The sequence below is a fragment of the Oncorhynchus keta genome, chromosome 1 (genome assembly GCF_023373465.1).
Source record: "Oncorhynchus keta strain PuntledgeMale-10-30-2019 chromosome 1, Oket_V2, whole genome shotgun sequence".
Lineage (NCBI taxonomy): Eukaryota > Metazoa > Chordata > Actinopteri > Salmoniformes > Salmonidae > Oncorhynchus > Oncorhynchus keta.
In genome coordinates this window covers 80874678-80897438 of record NC_068421.1, presented here as the reverse complement: position 1 = coordinate 80897438, position 22761 = coordinate 80874678, and the positions used below count along the sequence as shown (strand labels likewise).

The following is a 22761-nucleotide window of genomic DNA, read 5'->3' as shown; positions in this document are numbered from 1 at the left end:
CAGTAGAAGTCAGAGAGAGGTAGGCCTACAATGAACGGTCCAGACAGTAAAAATCTGCATACATTGCGGAGATGGTCAACCAGATTTGAACACAATCAGATCACAATGCGACTTTTATGAGTCTACACCCGTGTTTTCAATGCGATATTTGTATTCTCATGGCAGAAATCGCAAAAAAAATTCAAGATTAGACGTGACCTGAGCAGCGACAATCAAGCGAACAAGTTTTTCGCACTTGATCGTTTGAGATCCACACATCCATAATTAGTTGTTAAACAACAGTCCTGATCCGGGAATCGGATTGGCTATTTGCACTTCAGGGAAACACTGTCACTACTGCTAAGGTAAACTGTCATTATCAGCACTCGCTATAGCCTATTTACGATTTGTGATGTAGAGTATCGCGAAAAGATATTCGCCGATATCGCAACCAAACTAGTCAATGCCATTTGATTTCGGCCATGACCAGTGGTGAAAAAAAGTTGTAATTTCGTCACATATGTTATTTAACTGTGCGATGTGGAATGTACACAAGCAGGCACGATGTTTTCATCGGACTGTCAAACAAACCACTTCAAAAAGTAGGCTACTTGTGCACATTCATCCACTTTCAAATAATTCCAGCATCGGAAACAGTGCACTGGTCAACGCAACGAGGGGCTTATATCATTGATTAAATGTTCCATTCATAAAATGTTTTGTTCACGCAGCAGTTTTACAACAGAAAGGGGGTCAATTTGATTAACCCCCTCCAAGGAAAGTCTGCCTTTTATCACCGTGCACTTTGGGAACAGCACAAAAGCGCGCTGCTCTGTAACCTCATCTGCTGCAGCGAAACGCGACCATCTGTCATTATTCCTACACTTTTTGGTGTTTTAACTGACGTCTCTTTCATCATCATGGCGGGTACACATGCCTGTAGTGATGATAATGTAGACCTATTATTTATTTGATACGGACAAATGGCCCACATATCAACAGCTTGCCCAATGGATCTAGTTGCAAGTTCAGCCTGTAAAGCCTCTCCTGTACAATTTCTATAGGCACAGCCTACACACACGCCGCTGAGTTACCCGATGGAGGCAACAGCACAATGAACCACCTGGGTGTGAATGGTGGATCAATTGATCTAGGCTGTTGCCTAGTGGGAACAAAATAGCCTTTTTAGAGGGAGGCGAGATATACACTTTTCCAGATGCATCTTCATGACATCGGATGAAATATAGACTATTATATAGGTTTACCTGCTGACAGTGTAGCCTACCAGCAATACCACTTTCCCATTGGAATAAAGTTTAGATCAGCCCAGATATCGATGCGGGCTTGCAGTAACCTACTATTTTTATTTAACCAGGTGGCGGCAGCGAGGCCTAGTGGTAAGAATGTTAAAAATCCCCGAGTTGACAAGGTACAAATCTGTCATTCTGCCCCTGAACAAGGCAGTTAACCCACTGTTCCTAGGCCGTCATTGAAAATAAGAATTTGTTCTTAACTGACTTGCCAGGTTAAATAAAGGTAAAATAAAATGTAAAAGTCAGTTAAGAACAAATGCTTATTCACAATGACGGCCTAGGAACAGGGGGACAGATTTTGACCGTGGCAACTCAGGGATTCGGACAAACGTTATAACCACTAGGCTACCTGAGGGCCCTATTCGAACAAGTGTCAACTTTCCATACATGTTTAGGTCTAGTTAGGACTAATTGTTCGCGAATAAAACCCACTGTCTCCCGATCCATACAGGAATGCATCCTAGTTCATCTACTATCCAGCTTGTTCTCACCTCAGTGTCAGCAGTCTTGAACCGGGTGCTAGGATGCTGTGGCCGTTATTGGAGACGTTACACTCCAGGTAAGTAGATGGTCAGCAGGCCAGCATCGGACAATTCTAGGATTTTTGACCCTTTGTTCTACATCTGTTTTCAGAAGAGGATACGTTATCTTGTCCTGTAAGAGAAACCCAACCAGCACCTCGCTCTAGCTCTGTGAGACCCTGGGTTTGGGATGTTCATCATGACCTGGCCCCGGCATATGGGAATTCCAATGACCTGCACTGAAGAGAAAATGGAAAGGCTCTTCTTTACTCGGTTTTCATTTTTGTTTATACCCCATTCTCAGCCTACTGGTAGGTGATTGGTCTGTTTCAGCCAGATCCTGTTGAGCTCTTGCCAAATAAAACCATACATATAACTCATGAAACCAGGGTATGTACAGTAAGTCTTGTGTATAATAAATTATATTTAAGGAAATGTTTGTCTGGCTAATATCTATGGAGTCTATTTTACTGGGTTGGTGTCAGTAGGTCTCGTCTTAGCTGTAAAGGTCACAACCTACCTCTTTACCTCTGAAGTGTACGTGCATGGTAATCATTATTCCATCCAGCTTTCAACTTCACACACATTACACATCTTAGAATCTGTGGTGAGGTTGTACACATCCCCATGTGCTAGACTTCTGAATGGGGTAGTGGATTTAATACTGGTCCCACTCAGGCCAGTTAAGTACCATAGCTTATATATGAATTATAATTCGTTGTGAGGTTTTTAAATGAATTTTATATTCTTAAGTATCAAACATCTGAAATGGAATACAATGTTGTGGGGAATAGGAAAACTGAGTATTACAAACTTTTATTCAAAATGTGAGAGATAGATGTGCTAGAAAGTGACGGACCATGGGAAACGTTTGAACGCTTCTTCATATTCACTTTGGCTCGGATCACAGCTGAAATGCAAAGTATTAAATGCACTTGGTGACATCCTCATACTCACACATGTACAGACAGACCAGCCATGTCAGTTACTTGCTGTTATAAACTATCAATAGCAATGCTACATTCCTCGGATGCACAAATACACCAAACGTCTCAAGGACAGTAGCGTATAGGTCTTGGTTTTCCTTGGCACTTATTTGGTAAGTTAACAATTAAAGTAATCGTCCACGTCTCCCATCTCCACAACCACAGTCTTCAGCTGGGAGTAGTACTCGATGGTCACCTGGCCATTCTCCCTGCCAAAACCTGTGGAGAAAGAGAAGAGAGCAATGAGCACCACATAGAACACATCCATCTAATGAGGAATATGTAATGTCTTGTTATCCCCATCTGCTCTCTTGCTTTCTATTTTTGTTGTTATTCCTTTGTTGCAAAAGTGCTGTAATGGTAACAAAATCTGATTATTATTCCTTTATTTCATATTACCGTTATGGCATTGTTACAACATCAGATCTGCTGACATATTCAAACCAATAATATGTGACAATAGTGTCTCTTTTCCTATGGGTTCGTAAGTAGGGTCCTGACAAACATTAATTACATTGAATGGATTATTATTATTATCATCATCATCATACCAGACTGCTTGTACCCTCCGAAGGGTACTTCCACAGGGCTGATGTTGTAGTTGTTGATGAAGCAGGTTCCAGCCTGCAGGTTCTCAGCCACCCGGTGGGCCCGGGATATATCCCTACAGGGAAACGAGAACAGGAAGAGAGACTCAGTGTACGAGACAAGTTAGTGATTCGAAGTCTCCATCTCAATTCCCGCTATTCCTTGAATCTTATTTCCTCACCTCCTCAACCTATTTGGAGGACAAAGTCCAATACTCCTCCCATCAGACCTTATCCAATACATTTTGAGGAGCCAAGGAGAGAGGATGCAAGGAATCGAGTAAAGATTATTGTAGAAGGTTAAATGTGTATGGGTCTGGTACTGTACCTGGTAAAGACTCCAGAGGCCAGGCCAAATGTAGTGTTGTTGGCCCTCTTCAGCACTTCCTCTTCTGTGTCAAAGGGCATCACTGACATTACAGGCCCAAAGATCTCCTCCTTCACACACGTCATGTCATCTGTGCAGTTGTCTGTGTTGGAATACATGGATGTGGAGTTACATATAAAGTTAGATACAAAATGTGGAGTTACAGTCATAGCTCCAAATATAGACTGGACAGTCACTACCAGAGCTCCTTGCTCTCCACGTCCTTTCCAACTGCTCCACGAAAAACCGCTCCAAATAAAAATCACAATTTAACCAACACCTATCTATTTTTGTGACTGCCTTGACCTAACTTTTGAAGTATTGAAACCAAACCATATGATTTGAATAAAAATTATTTGAATAAACATGACTTTAAGAAGCACTCATGGCTTCCAGAATGGCGCAGCGGTCTAAGGCACTGCATCGCCGTGCTATATGCATCACTACAGACCCGGGTTTGCTCCCGGTCGCAACTGGGAGACCCATGAGGCGGCGCACAATTGGCCCAGCGCTGTCTGGGTTAGGGGAGGGTTTGGCTGGCCTGGATGTCCTTGACCCATCACGCTCTAGCGACTCCTTGTGGCGGGATGGGTGCATGGACGCTGACTTTGGGCAACAGTTGTATGGTATTTCCTCAAAGACATTGGTGTGGCTGGCCTCCGGGTTAAGTGTGTCAAGACGCCGTACAGATTGGCAGGTTCGTGTTTCGGAGGACGCATGGCTCTCGACCTTCACCTCTCGAGTCTCTACGGGAGTTGCAGCGATGGGACAAGACTAACTACCAATTGGATGTCACAAAATTGGGGAGAAAAATCATAAAAATAAATGCTCATCATTTCAAATAGTATGTGTATGTGAGCACAGGGCTGCAGAGCATGCCCAATTTGACTGGAGCGCGGTGCATCCTGTTTGCCCTGGACGCTTGTTCACGTTTTCTAAATGTTCTCCAATACCCAGTCACTGAAATTCACACTTCTAAGTAGAGCACATTGACGTTTAACTTCACACTGTTCAGCGTATAATAGTAGACCGCATAGAATTGCTGCTTTGCTAATATTTGCAAAGGCCTACCTGTGATTTGGCTGGAAGAATGGGAGGAAGGAATATACATCAGTGGAGGCTGCTTAAAGGAGGACAGCTCATAATAAATGTCTTACGTCGCAAATGGAATGTCATCAAACACACCATTTCACTCCAGCCATTACCACGAGCCCATCCTCTTCAATTAACATGTTATTGTGTCAGTATGAGGACAAAACACTGCATAATGATCTGCATATTATTGTGTCAGTATGAGGACAAAACACTGCATATTATTGTGTCAGTCAGGAGAAAACACTGCATAATGATCTGCATGTTATTGTGTCAGTCAGGAGAAAACACTGCATAATGATCTGCATATTATTGTGTCAGTATGAGGACAAAACACTGCATAATGATCTGCATATTATTGTGTCAGTATGAGGACAAAACACTGCATATTATTGTGTCAGTCAGGAGAAAACACTGCATAATGATCTGCATGTTATTGTGTCAGTCAGGAGAAAACACTGCATAATGATCTGCATATTATTGTGTCAGTATGAGGACAAAACACTGCATAATGATCTGCATATTATTGTGTCAGTCAGGAGAAAACACTGCATAATGATCTTCATGTTATTGTGTCAGTCAGGAGAAAACACTGCATAATGATCTGCATGTTATTGTGTCAGTCAGGAGAAAACACTGCATAATGATCTGCATGTTATTGTGTCAGTCAGGAGAAAACACTGCATAATGATCTGCATATTATTGTGTCAGTCAGGAGAAAACACTGCATAATGATCTGGATGTTATTGTGTCAGTCAGGAGAAAACACTGCATAAAACCTTTACTATTCAGTTAAAACACACCTTTTAAAACGTTAGGCACCAAACAGATTAAGGAGCACCAGAAATACATAGATTTTGATATAGTTTAGGCTTACATTAGGCCTATATGAATCCTACCTTTTGAAGCACATCGCATGAGTAGCAGACCCTTTTCCTTTCTTCCTGTGCAAATCAAATTTGCCTAAACCTACTGTCAAGTTACCAGGCTGTTAGCTAGCTAGGTATCATGACTGAACGTTGTTAGTTATCAAACCAATAAATTAGAGACCCAGGATTAGTTTAAAATGGCTCGCTAAATGGTTTGTGAAATTATGTAAAAGATGGCCACGAATCCGGATAGAAAGAAAAGGAATCTCCGGTAATAGGGGTCATATTCTTTAAAAGTTTAGACTGGAGATAAAAGCTGCAAGCATGCCTGTTATGAAACGGTGCTCAATTTCCCTCCCGGACAATCAGCGGCTACATGACAGGGAACTTGCAAAGTCTACGCAGACTGGCCTGTGCTCGCCGTTATAACTGGCGAGGAAATTATACAATGCATCAACACTGCTGCTTTGCACAGTGCTCCAATGTAACAAATGTACAAATCTAACAGAAGACTCAGGGTCTGGGTCTGTATCCCCGCTCGCCATCATGGTTAAATTAAATATATTTTTTTAAAAGCCAGAGAAATAGACAAGTGTGAAGAACGTACGGAGAGAAGCAGATGAGTGAGGGCTGGTAATGAGTTGGTTGGCTGATTACAGATGACATTATTGGACCTGCGCATACAAAAGACTAATGGCTGTTGCTTAAATTCAACTGACTTTACAAAATGTTTATAACAGGCGTCCTTACGAAAAAGACTGCAGTATTACTACAGTATGCTGAAAATATTGCATTCAAAACGCACCGTTATTCTGCAGTACACTGCCGTTATTCTGCAGTACACTGCCGTTATTCTGCAATACACTGCCGTTATTCTGCAATCGGTGCATCCTTTTAGAACACCAAGCCTTTTTTGTAAGGACGCCAGCAGTTTCTTTAGATCAGTAGGGCTGAAAGTCAGTAGTATCATATGAAACGGTACTACAGTATTCTAAAATATTGGCATAATAAGTATTGTGATGTTTTGGTACCATGACATTACTGCAGTACCGGTATACCATTCAACAGTGTTATGAGCATGACAATTGGTGTAATTATGATTAAACAAGACCCACCCAGGACACAGGGAGACATGTAGTAACCTCCCTTCAGTTTGGGTTCACTCGGGGTAAAGGCTTCCCCTCCACAGAGAACCATTGCTCCCTAAAGGAAAACAGATTTGTATTAGACAAAGGCTGACAAAAAATTACATTGCAGATCACAACATAATTATTTGGGTTAGGTACAAAATTCAGACAAACAGTAGACTGAAGGATGGCGTAGACATTATTTTAAGGTACCCACTGTCCTGAAGGAGGCAGATGTTCAAACATTGGGGGGTTGTGCCCGACAGGATACAGCCAGACCCGGACCCCCGAAGACGGTATCCCGGAGAGGGTCTCATGGGCGAAATCTATCCTTTTTGATCTATTATTTAAACGAACACCCTTGAAAATGAGCTAATCCTTCACTAACAGTGTCTGATCTGGGTACACGCCTTGACCAAACCTCCTGGTCTGCCACAGTACCCTACTGAACACGATCCAGGTTGCACATTCATTTACTGATACCTCCTTCTTGGCCTGGCTGACGAAGCCCAGCACCTTGTCCAGGTGTTGCCTAGTGATCAGGGCTCCCATGCGGGTGTTCTCCAGGAGAGGGTCCCCTATTCGGATGGCCTTGGTCCTCTTAACCACCTCCTCCAGGAACACAGGCATGATCTCCCTCTGCACGTACACCCGCGTCCCGTTACAGCACACCTAAACAGGGGAGACCAGAGGTAGGCGGTTGGTGAAGGTTGCATGTCAACATGATAGTAAGTCAATAGAGTTCAACTCAATAGAAACCAAGAGTGGAAGAAGATACATGTATCACAAGTTCAAAGGGTAAGGAAAGCCAAGCTTCACATATGCTTAAATCAAGGTCAGAAAAAATATCAAATCAAATTTTATTGGTCACATAACATCAGCTAAACATGTGTATTGCAGGTGTAGCGAAATGCTTGTTTCCAGCTCAGACAGTGCAGTAATATCGAACTGTTCACACAAACCCAAAAGTTAGAGATGGAATTAAGGAATATATAAATATTAGGATGAGCAATGTCGAAATGGCATAGACTAAAATACAGTAGAATAGATTACAGAATATACATATGTGTAAAGCAAACATGTAAACAATAATGGAACACTAGTCACTTTCATAAAGTAACCAGTGATTTCAAGTCTATGTATATAGGGCAGCAGCCTCTAAGGTGCAGGGTTACATAACTCGGTGGAAGCCACCTCGTGATGCCTATTTAACAGCCTGATGGCCTCGAGATCAAAGCTGTTTTTCAGTCTCTCCGTCCCAGCTTTGATGCACCTGTACTGACCTTGCCTTCTGGATGGTAGAAGGGTGAACAGGCAGTGGCTCGGGTGGTTGTTGTCCTTGATGATCTTTTTGGCCTTCCTGTGACATCGGGTGCTGTGGGTGTCCTGGAGGGCAGGTCGTTTGCCCCTGGTGATGCTTTGGACAGACCGCACCACCCTCTGGAGAGCCATGCAGTTGCAGGCGGTGCAGTTGCCGTACCAGGCGATGATACAACCCGACAGGATGCTCTCAATTGTGCATGTGTAAGAGTGTGTGAGGGTTTTAGGGTGCCAAGCCAAATGTCTTCAGCCTCCTGAGGTTGAAGAGGCACCGTTGTGCATTCTTCCCCACACGGTCTGTGTAGGTGGACCATTTCATATCGTCAGTGATGTGTACACCGAGGAACTTGAAGCTGTCTACCTGCTCCACCACTGTCCCGTCGATGTGGATAGGGGCGTGCTCCCTCTGCTGTTTTCTTAAGTCCATGATCAGCTCCTTTGTTTTGTTGACATTGAGCAGGTTATCTTCCTGGCACCACACTCCCAGGGCCCTCACCTTCTCCCTGTAGGCTGTCTCGTCATTGTTGGTAATCAGGCCTACTACTGTTGTGTTGTCTGCAAACTTTATGATTGAGTTGGAGGTGTGTGTGTGGCCACGCAGTCATGGGTGAACAGAGAGTACAGGAGGGGCCTGAGCACGCATCCTTGTGGGGCCTGTGTTGAGGATCAGCGAAGTGGAGGTGTTGTTTCCTACCTTCACCACCTGGGAGCGGCCCGTCAGGAATTCCAGGACCCAGTTGCACAGGGCGGGGTTCAGACCCAGGGCCCCGATCTTAATGATGAGCTTGGAGGGTACTATGGTGTTGAATGCTGAGCTATAGTCAATAAACAGCATTCTTATAGCATTCTTGTCCAATATCCATGCATGGAGATGGTAATACAGTACTCCTGTACATTACTACATCATGGATGGGCAACTGGCAGCCCGTGGCATCAATTTAAAAAATTTTGGAACTCAGTCGGGGTCTCAACTTATGTTGAGAGTTAGAATACTCCTCGTGCAATTTAGATTTGTGGTTGTGCATTGGTTTCTCATTAAGTCAGTCACTAACCACGATTCCATCCAAAGTTAACGCAAGTAAAGTAAAAAATTAAAATTAATTATGTGAGAAATGGTGGTGGTGGAAACACCTTTATATGTGCAAATATTGACATAATAAGTATTATATCGAAGTAAACTTGGAGTCACACAAAGATATGGTGTGTGGTCCGGTCCTCCCACTAGGACTTGGGAAACCATGCAGTTTATTAGGCTACAGATTAAGTTATTTTTAATTTGATTTATTTAATAAAAGGCAAAAAAATAAATATTAAATGTAACCTTTATTCACTAGGCAAGTCAGTTAAGAACAAATACTTATTTACAATAACGGCCTACCCCGGGCAAACCCTAATGACACTGGGCCAATTGCGCGTCGCCCTACAAGACGACCAATCAGTCGGGTGTGATACAGCCTGGAATCGAACCAGGGTCTGTAGTGACGCCTCTAGCACTGAGATGCAGTGCCTTAGACCGCTGTGCCACTCAGGAGATCCCAGTTATGAACTTCAGAGTTGTGAAAATCCAGTGACCTTGGTCCTTTCCAATAAATATTGAGGGTATTATTCTGGTGACATGATTGATTGATGCTTGACTGCGGTTTAACAAATACTCTTGCTCTTATCCATAATAATGTCATCATGTAGACGACCCTACCTGCAGTCTACCCGCACTGTATCTGCAAGCTGTTGGCTAGAGCGCATGTACCAAGACCAAAGTAGGCACATTTGCTATTTAACACAACAGTTTGACAAAACTAAATCTGTAGAGTAGAAAATGCAATTGAAACACATTGAACTTTATCCGATTCATGAAAAATGTGCATATTTTCTTCATGCAAATATTCTACAATATGCATAAAGATTCACCAATTGGACGGAAACCTAACTACTGACAGTCAATTAGCCCATGTCAGCTAAAATTATGGAAAGATTGGTAACTTACCAATCTAAACTCGTAGTAATTATGTCGAATTACCGACCGAGTGGCTCCCATTGATTGTTAGTCACTCACTCAAATATCATATTAGAAAACCGCAAACATTTCTCTCCACCCTATGACAAAATATGTAGAATTTGCAGGACATTAGCTGTAAAACTGCAAATTATTCTCTCAGCACCATAGCAAAATGTGTAGAATTGCAAGAAATAACTAATGAAACTTAAAAAAAAATGTCTCACCACTGCATATGTGGGTATGGATGAGGGCTAGCAGACGTGAGAGCCACTGGGCCCCTCTTGATGAATTCAGTTTTTTTTTTAAAAATGGCACCCGCACCCATCAACGTTGCTTATCCCTGTGCTACATTCAGTGTTTCCCACAAGTCCCCAAAATGTTTCACAGAACAACCTATATTTTGGTTGCCTCTGGTACATTCTAATGCCTCTATTCCAGCCGAAATACACAGCAAAATGATTGAATTATTGATCAAATTTACCTTCCAGATTGGAAAAACATGTGGTAAATTACCGATTTTGGGTGAGCCGTGGTAACGGCTGAGATTCTCTGACATCACCTTGCTAGTATCAGTTTAGAAAACTCAAACTAACATTGAACAACAACCTAGTGTGTGAACAAAACTATGTAAATATCCAAGAAAACACAAGGATAAAGTCACTTTAGTAGACTTTTGGGTAAATTCGACCAACTATGTTTGTGCGCTTCTACAAAGGTACAGTGCCTTGCGAAAGTATTCGGCCCCCTTGAACTTTGAAGCCTGAAATGTGGCAAAAGGTCAAACAAAGATATAAAACTGTATTTTTTTGTGAAGAATCAACAACAAGTGGGACACAATCATGAAGTGGAACGACATTTATTGGATATTTCAAACTTTTTTTAACAAATCAAAAACTGAAAAATTGGGTGTGAAATTATTCAGCCCTCTTAAGTTAATACTTTGTAGCGCCACCTTTTGCTGCGATTACAGCTGTAAGTCGCTTGGGGTATGTCTCTATCAGTTTTGCACATCGAGAGACTGAAATGTTTTCACATTCCTCCTTGCGAAACAGCTCAAGCTCAGTGAGGTTGGATGGAGAGCATTTGTGAACAGCAGTTTTCAGTTCTTTCCACAGATTCTCGATTGGATTCAAGTCTGGACTTTGACTTGGCCATTCTAACACCTGGATATGTTTATGTTTGAACCATTCCATTGTAGATTTTGCTTAATGTTTTGGATCATTGTCTTGTTGGAAGACAAATCTCCGTCCCAGTCTCAGGTCTTTTGCAGACTCCACCAGGTTTTCTTCCAGAATGGTCCTGTATTTGGCTCCATCCATCTTCCCATCAATTTTAACCATCTTCCCTGTCCCTGCTGAAGAAAAGCAGGCCCAAACCATGATGCTGCCACCACCATGTTTGACAGTGGGGATGGTGTGTTCAGGGTTTTGAGCTGTGTTGCTTTTACACCAAACATAACGTTTTGCATTGTTGCCAAAAAGTTAAATTTTGGTGTCATCTGACCAGAGCACCTTCTTCCACATGTTTGGTGTGTCTCCCAGGTGGCTTGTGGCAACACTTTTTATGGATATCTTTAAGAAATGGCTTTCTTCTTGCCACTCTTCCATAAAGGCCAGATTTGTGCAATATACGACTGATTGTTGTCCTATGGACAGAGTCTCCCACCTCAGCTGTAGATCTCTGCAGTTCATCCAGAGTGATCATGGGCCTCTTGGCTGCATCTCTGATCAGTCTTCTCCTTGTATGAGCTGAAAGTTTAGAGGGACGGCCAGGTCTTGGTAGATTTGCAGTGGTCTGATACTCCTGCCATTTCAATATTTTTCGCTTGCACAGTGCTCCTTGGGATGTTTAAAGCTTGGGAAATCTTTTTGTATCCAAATCCGGCTTTAAACTTTTTCACAACAGTATCTCGGACCTGCCTGGTGTGTTCCTTGTTCTTCATGATGCTCTCTGCGCTTTTAACGGACCTCTGAGACTATCACAGTGCAGGTGCATTTATACGGAGACTTGATTACACACAGGTGGATTGTATTTATCATCATTAGTCATTTAGGTCAACATTGGATCATTCAGAGATCCTCACTGAACTTCTGGAGAGAGTTTGCTGCACTGAAAGTAAAGGGGCTGAATAATTTTGCACGCCCAATTTAAGTTTTTGATTTGTTAAAAAAAGTTTGAAATATCCAATAAATGTCGTTCCACTTCATGATTGTGTCCCACTTGTTGATTCTTCACAAAAAAAATACAGTTTTATATCTTTATGTTTGAAGCCTGAAATGTGGCAAAAGGTCAAAGTTCAACGGGGCCGAATACTTTCGCAAGGCACTGTATCTTTCAGCACTTCACTCAATGCGCACAGCACCCCATGCACTGTTGCAAAGTAGTTATTTGCATAGACATAAGAAATCATTCTTATTTATATGATCCTTGTGTTATTAGCTACCAGCTATTAAACAAAATGGCAGTAAGACAAAAAAAAAGATTTGTAGCTATAAATTAGTTTTCAATTCGCACATCAATTTTTAGCCGCATATGAAAGTAAAATGGTAGCACTCTAGAGCCCTGAAATACACTGAGAGACAATAAAGAAGCATCCTCTCCACCTCTGCAGAATTTCTTTACACAACCAACCACAGCACACACAAATCACACTACCCACAGGAGGCAGGACAGACAGCAGACTGTCAAACTAGTAGCGTTTCCCTGTCATTGATCGCTTTGTTACTGACAGGCACCTAAACTATCAATAGATTGCTAGAAGATGCACATTGTTCATTCTCGCGTGAGGGAGACAGCTTGGCCGTTTTTTTTTTTTGACTAGCGAATTGAAAAGTAGCCTAGTTAATTTAAGTGGAAAAAGAAGCCGGCTGAAGATTTGTCTGTAATTGTCTGTTTAGACGACAGCCGGCGCTGTAGAAAACACTGTACATCAATACAGACAACAGTATTGGGACATTAAGTAAGAAGTCAGTCAGCACTGAAAGTTAAGTAAGAAGAAGTCGGTTAACATTGAGAGCTCACCTCTCCCTGAGTCAGGAAGTTAGCCATGAGCGCCCCCCTCACTGCGTTCTCCAGCTCACAGTCTTTAAAGATGATGAGGGGTGATTTCCCTCCCAGCTCCAGAGTCACCTGCTTTACAGTCTTCGCAGACATCTCCATGATCTGAAAGGGAGAACATGATTGTAGGAAAGGTCCAATTAGCCAATGAGAACTGAAATAAATGAATACTGACCAATAATCATATCAATAGTGTTAAAAAAGGTATGGCCATGGGAATAGTACTTCCCAAATGAATGTTTAATGAACAAGTCTTGTCTGACAGATGTTTTAGACAATTGCAGGACTACACTGCCTCCTACTGACCATTATATTGTATGATAAATAACTACCTCTAGTGTTGTCCCTAACATTGATCGTGGTGATGGTGACAAAGAATATGGGTCATAAATCAAAAGTTATTTGTCACATGCACCCAATACAATAGGTGTAGACCTTACTGTGAATTGCTTACTTACAAGCACTTAACCAAAAATGCAGAAAGAAAATATTAAATAATCTAAAAGTTAAAGAAACAATTAAATAACAATAAAGGAGGCTATATACAGGGGGTATATGTACATGTAGGTAGGGCTAAAGTGACTAGGCATAGATAATAAACAGCAAGTAGCAGCAGTGAAAACAAAACCCAAAGCAAATGGTCTGGGTAGCCAATTTATTAATTTCATCTTTATTTAACCAGGTAGGCCAGTTGAGAACAAGTTCTCATTTACAACTGCAACCTGGCCAAGATAAAACATAGTGCGACAAAAGCAACAAATAGTTACACATACAGTCGATAACACGATAGAAAAATCTATATACAGTGTGTACAAATGCAGTAAAATTATGGAGGTTAGGCATTAAATAGGCCATAGTGGTGAAATAATTACAATTTAGCAATTAAACACTGGAGTGATATATGTGCAAGTAGAGATACTGGGGTGCATAGGAGGAAAAAAAATAATAATAATATGGGGATGAGGTAGTTGGGTGGGCTGTGTACAGGTGCAATGATCAGTAAGCTGCTGACAGCTGATGCTTAAAGTTAGTGAGGGAGATATAAGAATCCATATGAAAGAGGTTGAACAGGCTAGTAATAGGTGTTGCGAAAATTTTGGCTAATCATTTTAGAAAGAGATTGTCTAGCCCAGCTAATTTGTAGGGGTCAAGATTTTGCAGCTCTTTCAGGTCATCAGCTATCTGGATTTGGGTGAAGGAGAAGTGGGGAAGCTTGTACAAGTTGCTGTGGGGGTGAAGAACTGTTGACCGGGTTAGGGGTTGCCAGGTGGAAAGTATGGCCAGCCGTAGAAAAATGCTTATTGAAATTCTCAATTATAATGGATTTATCGGTGGTGACAGTGTTTCCTAGCCTTAGTGCAGTAGGCAGCTGGGAGGAGATGCTCTTATTCTCCATGGACTTTAGTGTCCCAGAACTTTGTGGAGTTTGTATTTGGAAAAGCTAGCCTTTGCTTTCCTAACTGCCTGTGTATATTGGTTCCTAACTTCCTTGAAAGGTTGCCTATCGCAGGGGCTATTCAATGCTAATGCAGTACGCCACAAGATGTTTTTGTTCTTTACGGACACAGGCAATGAGGCAGTGATCGCTGAGATCCTGGTTGAAGACAGCAGAGGTGTATTTAGAGGGCAGGCTGGTCAGGATGATATATAGGAGGGTGCCCATGTTTACAGATTTAGGGTTGTACCTGGTAGGTTACTTGATAATTTGTGTGAGATTGAGGGCATCCATCTTAGATTGTAGGGCGGTCGGGGTGTTAAGCATATCCCAGTTTAGGTCACCTAACAGTACAAACTCTTGTTCAGTGGTCTTGTCATTGATGAGCAGAGAAGCAATTCGGTTTCTCAAGTTACTCTCGTTATCAATAGATCCAGAGAGGTCAATTACTGGCTGTGAGTTTCAGTGAGACTGAGATTATGATCATAGAGGTGACTGAAGGCTTGCCATGACAAGAATTTAGTATGGTACTCAGAGGACACAGTGGCAAAATATTTTACAACTGAAACAAGCATTTCTTATTGGACTAGTTTAGGTAGTCCCTCCCTGTTTCAGTCTGTTTTCTTATGTTTGGTGCCTAATGATTACGACCTTGGTAAACACACATTAAGTATTTTGTTTCAGTCTGTACCTTCTTCCCAGTTGGGACACTGCCAGTGAAGGACACCTTAGCCACGCCGGGGTGATTACAGAGCAGGGTGCCGGTCTCCGCCCCACCCTGCACCACGTTGAAGAGCCCATCAGGTACCCCAGCCTCTTTGTAGATTTCAGCCAGAATCACAGCGGTCACAGCAGTGAAAGGAGAAGGCTTGAACACCATGGCATTACCTGGGGATAAAGAGAGACACGGAAATAAATAAATAAAATACTTAGTATCACTCACAGTACAATCTGTCTCTAAAAGACATTCAGAGATACCGGTTCAAAACCTACTATTCCTCTTCATATGCATAGTTCATTTAAATTTCCATGAAAAGAACCGATACGTTCATTATACAAAATAATGAAATATGTATTGACTAGTTTTAAGTCATCTGATCATAACTGAAATGTGAAGCAAAAAAAAAAAAACATTCCACAGGGTGATGGTAATGCATATGAACGCTGGAGGTCATGGCAAACATACCACAGGCCAGGGCAGGAGCAGACTTCCAACAGGCGATCTGGAAGGGGTAGTTCCAGGCCCCGATGCCCACACATACCCCCAGGGCCTCCCGTCTGGTGTAAGCAAAGGATCCTCCGGGCAGTTGGATGTGCTGGCCTGAGGTGAATGAAAGGTTAACAGTAACATTGCTATGAATGCTATTGCAGATATATTGTAGTTGTGTGATTCATTATTAGGGTGCAACAAATTTGTCTGTGTTATGCATCATTCAGTAAAAGTTAAAAACCTGTCACTATGCCCATAAGAATAAAAGACAAACAAAAGTGAAGAATACATTGTTTAAAGATAAGAAAATAGTCAGGCTAATAAGAATACAATGTATATGTGTTTAAGAACCACAATAGCATAAGATGGTAATTGGTCAAAATCATTTTGTTTATAGATGTCTTCCACAGAGTGTGTTCCTACCTGCCAGTGTGCCAGCAATGCCAGCATAGTACTCTAAGGTCTGCCAGGAAACATCAATGTCCACCCGGGCCTCTGTGATAGACTTCCCATTGTTGATCACCTCCAACTTGGCAATGTTGTCTCTTCTCTCCTGTTAACAGCATTGGGAATAGTGGTCCTTTGTAGCTTAGTTGGTAGAGCATTGCGCTTGTAACGTCAGTGTAGTGGGTTTGATTCCCGAGATCACCCATTTTTTTCCTAAAATGTGATCACTGAGGTACAGCACACTGTAAACCTCTAGTAAGTTGAACTGAGTCAATGAAAAATCATTATTACCTCAAATGTTTGTGGTACTGACTCAAAACTAAATGAGAATTCACAACCACATTTTTTAAAGAAATGAACTTTTACCCAGCATGCTCTACTGCAGGTTGACTTTTTGGAATTGTTCTTCATATCTGTGTTTTTGTATGTTTTTTTATTTAACCAGGTAGGCCAGTTAAGAACAAGTTCTCATTTACAATTGCAACCTGGCCAAGATAAAGCAAAGCAGTGTGACACAACAACAGAGTTACACATGGAATAAAAAAGCATAGTCAATAACACAATAGAAAAAAAAGAAAGTCTATATACAGTGTGTGCAAATGGCGTGAGGAGGTAAATAGGTCATAGTAGCGAAGTAATTAAAATGTATCAAATTAACACTGGAGTGATAGATGAGCAAATGGTGATGTGCAAGTAGAAATACTGGTGTGCAAAAAAGCAGAAAAGTAAATAAAACCAATATGGGGATGAGGTAGGTAGATTGGGTGTGCTATTTACAGATGGACTATGTACAGCTGCAGTGATCGGTTAGCTGCTCAGATAGCTGATGTTTAAAGTTAGCAAGGGAAATGTAAGTCTTCAGTGACTTTTGCAATTCGTTCCAGTCATTGGCAGCAGAGAACTGGAAGGAAAGGCGGCCAAAAGAGGTGTTGGCTTTGGGGATGACCAGTGAGATATACCTGCAGGAGTGCATGCTACGGGTGGGTGTTGTTATCGTGACCAGTGAGCTGAGATAAGGCGGAGCTATACCTAGCATAGTGGGTCTGGCGATGAATATGTAGCGAGGGCCAGCCAACTAGAGCATACAGGTCGCAGTGGTGGGTGGTATAAGGGGCTTTGGTGACAAACGGGTGGCACTGTGAGACAGACTGCATCCAGTTTGCTGAGTAGAGTATTGGAAGCTATTGGCCAGGGCAATGAAGACGGCTGCACAGTACTCTCTTTTATCAATGGTGGTTATGATATCGTTTAGTATCTTGAGCGTGGCTGAGGTGCACCCGTGACCAGCTCGGAAACCAGATTGCACAGCGGAGAAGGTACAGTGGGATTCGAAATGGTCAGTGATCTGTTCCTTGCCTTGGCTTTCGAAAGGCAGGGCAGGATGGATATAGGTCTATAACAGTTTGGGACGAGTGTCACCACTTTTGAAGAGGGGGATGAACACGGCAGATTTAAAATCTTTAGGGATCTCGGACGATACGAAAGAGGTTGAACAGACTGGTAATAGGGGTTGCAACAATGGCGGCGGACCATTTTAGAATGAGAGGGTCCAGATTGTCTAGCCCTGCTGATTTGTACAGGTCCAGGTTTTGCAGCTCTTTCAGAACACCTGCTATCTGGATTTGGGTGAATGAGAAGCTGGGGAGGCTTGGGCAAGTAGCTGCGGGGGATGGGGAGCTGTTGGCCGGGGTTGGGGTAGCCAGGAGAAAAGCATGGCCAGCCGTAGAGAAATACCCCAAAACTTTCTGGAGTTAGAGCTACAGGATGCAAATTTCTGTTTGAAAGAGCTAGCCTTTGCTTTCCCGACTGACTGTGTGTATTGGTTCCTGACTTCCCTTAAAAGTCACATATCGCGGGGACTATTCAATGCTAGTGCAGTCCACCAAGGGAGTCAATGTACATTGAGTGATTGATTAATTAATCTTATGCTACACAAAGATCAATAACATTTTTTTCTAAACTAATCAAATTATTTCGAATTTTCGCACCCATTACTGGAATGGTTATCCCAGTTTAAATGGTTAAGGTAGTCTCCTCACAGTTCCTAACCCTGGCAGTCATTATGAATGCAGGTTGCAATTGAGTAAAAAGTCTAACTGTTGTATATCCTAACTCTAGTTGGATTTAAATAGGAATTACATTTTACTTTGCAAGCCAGCATAATGTGATTTGCAAAATTCTGGTAAATTTCCCAGGTTTTCCAGAAATCCCGATTAGAAGATTCCTGGAAATCCTCCTCCCAGCATTTTTATAAATCTGGGAATTTTCGGAAAGATACCGGAATTGTGCCACTTGCAGGTGTGATGTGGCCTCTAAACTGTAAAGCTAGGCCTCAAAATAAGGCCTCACGAGAAATGTAATGTCCTAAAGAGTTTAATTATCGCTCTCACTAACCTTTATTTAACTAGGCAAGTCAGTTACGAACAAATTCCTACTTACAATGACGGCCTACCGGGGAACAATGGGTTAACTGTCTTGTTCAGGGACAGAACTTTTATCTTATTAGCTCGGGGATTTGATCCAGCAACCTTTCGGTTACTGGCCCAACGCTCTAACCCTGGGGTCGGCAGGTAACGATAATATTCACCCAGGAACTCACATGGTGAAGGCCACAGGACTGAATATGAACGAACTCAACAACCAAGTCTCTGTTACAATAAAATACAGTCATGGATGGTAACTCAACAATTCCTCAAAAAGGCAAAGAGCTCTTAGGGAAATTATATTGGAGGCGTGGCTTCGTAGGGGTATTACAAAAATGTTTCAAGCTTATACAACTCAAAACTGTTTGAGTAATGACCACAAAAGATCTGTAAGTAACTGTACTCATAAAGTGAAACAGATTTCCTCAGAGGTTTTGAGTAGACAGCACATTGGAGTTTACAGTGTACTATTCCTGTGCATTTAATAAATAACAAGGATTGCACATTTTCAACCAAGTTCAATTATGTTGTGTAACATTTTCAAACCTTTCCTGGCACTGTTCCCAGAAACCTTTAAAGAAACTTCAGTTCACCACTAATATTTGGGATGATGCATAACAGCAAGAATGTTCCAATCAGCAATTTATGTCCTCAAATCAAACAAAAATTGGATTGGTCACACACATATTTAGCAGATGTTATTGCGGGTGTAGCGAAATGCTTGTGTTTCAGTTCACAAAAACACGAATCTAAAAGTAAAATTATGGAATTAAGAAATATATAAATATTGGATATAGCAATGTCGGAGTGGCAATCACTTACAAAGACTCCTTGGTACAGAGCTAACTCGACAAAAGGGGCCTCAGATTCATTAAATGTAACTCCACACCCCTGCTGTACACTGTAAAGAGGTATGGAATGCAATGCACTCATGAAAAGTCTGAAATTATTTAAAGAGAAATAATTTCTCTGTTCAGTAGCTTATATTCTAATTCTAACAGCGATGCTATGGAATTAAGCAGCATTCTGCTCACATGACATGTCTCACCCTGATGATGCGAGCAGCCTCTAGCATAACTCGGGCCCTCTCCATGCCTGCCATCTTGCTCCACTTTAGGTAGGCAGTATGTGCACTTTGGATGGCCTGGTCCACCTCCTCTTTCCCACATGGAAACATGTCACACAGCTTACGCCCTGCAGACACCACATGAAAAAGACAAATAAACAATTCAAACATCTAACCGGCAAACAGAATCTTGGGGGGGGCATATTGTAAATTGGTCAGTGAACTTTTGCTGACCCCAAATAGTGAGGTAATACTTTGTCCAAAAATGATGCAGAAAAATTAATCCATGCTTGTTACTTCTCGGTTAGACTACTGCAATGCTCTACTTTCCGGCTACCCGGATAAAGCACTAAATAAACTTCAGTTAGTGCTAAATACGGCTGCTAGAATCCTGACTAGAACCAAAATATTTGATCTTATTACTCCAGTGCTAGCCTCCCTACACTGGCTTCCTGTTAAGCCAAGGGCTAATTTCAAGGTTTTACTGCCAACCTACAAAGCATTACATGGGCTTGCTCCTACCCATCTTTCCGATTTGGTCCTGCCGTATATACCTACAAGTACGCTACGGTCACAAGACGCAGGTCTCTTAATTGTCCCTATAATTTCTAAGCAAACAGCTCGAGGCAATCCTTTCTCCTATAGAGCTCCATTTTTATGGAATGGTCTGCCTACCCATGTGAGAGACGCAGACTCGGTCTCAACCTTTAAGTCTTTACTGAAGACTCATCTCTTCAGTGGGTCCTATGATTGAGTGTAGTCTGGCCCAGGAGTGGGAAGGTGAACGGAAAGGCTCTGGAGCAACGAACCACCCTTGCCTGGCCGGTTCCCCTCTCTCCACTGGGATTCTCTGCCTCTAACCCTATTACAGGGGCTGAGTCACTGGTTTACTGGTGCTCTTTCATGCTGTCCCAAGGAGGGTTGCGTCACTTGAGTGGGTTGAGTCACTGACGTGATCTTCCTGTCTGGGTTGGCGCCCCCCCTTGGGTTGTGCCGTGGCAGAGATCTTTGTGGGCTATACTCGGACTTGTCTCAGGATGGTAAGTTGGTGGTTGAAGATATCCCTCTAGTGGTGTGGGGGCTGTGCTTTGGCAAAGTGGGTGGGGTTATATCCTTCCTGTTTGGCCCTGTCCGGGGGTATAATCAGATGGGGCCACAGTGCCTCCTGACACCTCCCGTCTCAGCCTCCAGTATTTATGCTGCAGTAGTTTGTGTCAGGTGGCTAGGGTCAGTTTGTTATATCTAGAGTACTTCTCCTGTCTTATCTGGTGTCCTGTGTGAATTTAAGCATCCACTCTCTAATTCCCTCTTTCTCTCAGGGGACCTGAGCCCTAGGACCATGCCTCAGGACTACCTGGCATGATGACTCCTTGCTGTCCCCAGTCCACCTGGCCGTGCTGCTGCTCCAGTTTCAACTGTTCTGCCTGCGGCTATGGAATCCTGAACTGTTCACCGGACGTGCTACCTGTCCCAGACCTGCTGTTTTCAACTCTCTAGAGACAGCAGGAGTGGTAGAGATACTCTTAATGATCAGCTATGAAAAGCCAACTGACATTTACCCATGAGGTGCTGACTTGCTGCACCCTCGACAACTACTGTGATTATTATCATTTGACCATGCTGGTCATTTATGAACATTTGTACATCTTGGCCATGCTCGGTTATAATCTCCACCCGGCACAGCCAGAAGAGGACTGGCCACCCCTCATAGCCTGGTTCGTCCTAGGTTTTGGCCTTTCTAGGGAGCTTTTCCTAGCCACCGTGCTTCTACACCTGCATTGCTTGCTGTTTGGGGTTTTAGGCTGGGTTTCTGTACAGCACTTTGAGATATCAGCAGATGTACAAAGGGCTATATAAATACATTTTATTTGATAATAATATTCTAATGGAAACTAAACAACATAAAAGGTCAGTGAAACTTAACACTTACATTTCAGATACTGGATAACTAGGAGATCTATGTCTGGTCAACTGTGCACTGAGATACCTTTTTACTACAATACAGTAATGTATCTAAATATATTCAATGCATCTGAGATATAGGCCTACAGCTCTATTAAATCAGAAAGCCTACGAGTAAAAGCATTTCACTGTTAGTCCACGCCGGTTGTTCACGAAGCATGTGACGAATAACATTTGATTTAGTAAACGGTCTAGTGTTTGTAGTATGCTACAAACCAGTTGCAGGTTCGTGGACGGGCTCCGCGTTAATTCCATCCTTGGGTTTAACTCTGCACCCGCCCCAGAAATTTAAGTGGTCTGTCACCACGACCTGTCCAGTGGAGGCACCTGACATACACTCTAGAAGCTGGGCCATGTTCGACAATGTCCAACTGTGTGTGAATCACCTGTAGGACAAATAAAATAGGAGTGATCAGACTGCAACATTATTAACATGTAAGCGTGGCGGCAGTTTCAGGCAAACCATAGCGCATGGGCAAAATATTTAGTTAGCTAAATATGTATCTACATACATGTAGACTTTTACTAATTTAGTTAGCATGCATTCGTGCGTATTTGCAGAAGAAAAAGTCCTCCAGACAGTCAGCAACAATATAAACACGCCCTTTTATACAAGGCAGCAAAAACGCAGGCTTCAGGCCTAGCCTTGCAGCGAGCTAAACCGAATTATTCTGCATATTTAATCAAAATCACACTTACTTAATAATTTGAGTGTTCCTACCGTCGTCTGTTCCGCAAATCGAAGCTTTCGTCCTGCTTTGGATTTGACGTTTTATTGATGCAAGTCAGCAGATATCGTATCAGACAGACGCACTTCGCCCCTCGTAAACAGGGAATGTGTAAAATATTAGCCACTAAACCAGTGTGGAAATACTGTATGAATATGACCGCAGTTTAAATCTTCAGCAATTACACAATATGGGCGGAATTAGTTTCAGGGTGTCTGATAGCTTGCCTTTCACATATACATGGACTGTATCATCCGGATACTTGAGCATTTGAAA

At 42.4% G+C, this 22761-nt stretch overlaps 1 protein-coding gene and 1 long non-coding RNA gene across 3 annotated transcripts; one reads left to right on the top strand and one right to left on the bottom strand.

The window, feature by feature from the left end:
* On the top strand, positions 1 to 2815 carry LOC118393565 (uncharacterized). Its single transcript, XR_004827572.2, has 3 exons — positions 1 to 344; positions 1744 to 1851; positions 1926 to 2815. It is a non-coding gene; the product is annotated as an uncharacterized LOC118393565 (long non-coding RNA).
* aldh9a1a.1 (aldehyde dehydrogenase 9 family, member A1a, tandem duplicate 1) lies at positions 2599 to 22761 on the bottom strand. Of its 2 annotated transcripts, none has more exons than XM_035786326.2 (12): positions 22479 to 22761; positions 21974 to 22143; positions 19778 to 19923; positions 16283 to 16412; positions 15836 to 15970; positions 15341 to 15537; positions 13179 to 13319; positions 7325 to 7513; positions 6830 to 6917; positions 3715 to 3856; positions 3351 to 3463; positions 2599 to 3018 (listed from the first exon to the last, which is right to left on the bottom strand). In XM_035786326.2, exons 2-12 carry the CDS (start codon positions 22110 to 22112, stop codon positions 2918 to 2920), a joined length of 1521 nt encoding a protein of 506 aa, XP_035642219.1. In that variant the 5' UTR covers positions 22113 to 22143; positions 22479 to 22761; the 3' UTR covers positions 2599 to 2917. The 2 variants fall into 2 exon arrangements, with proteins under 2 accessions (XP_035642219.1, XP_035642211.1); XM_035786318.2 differs by having other exon boundaries at positions 22457 to 22751.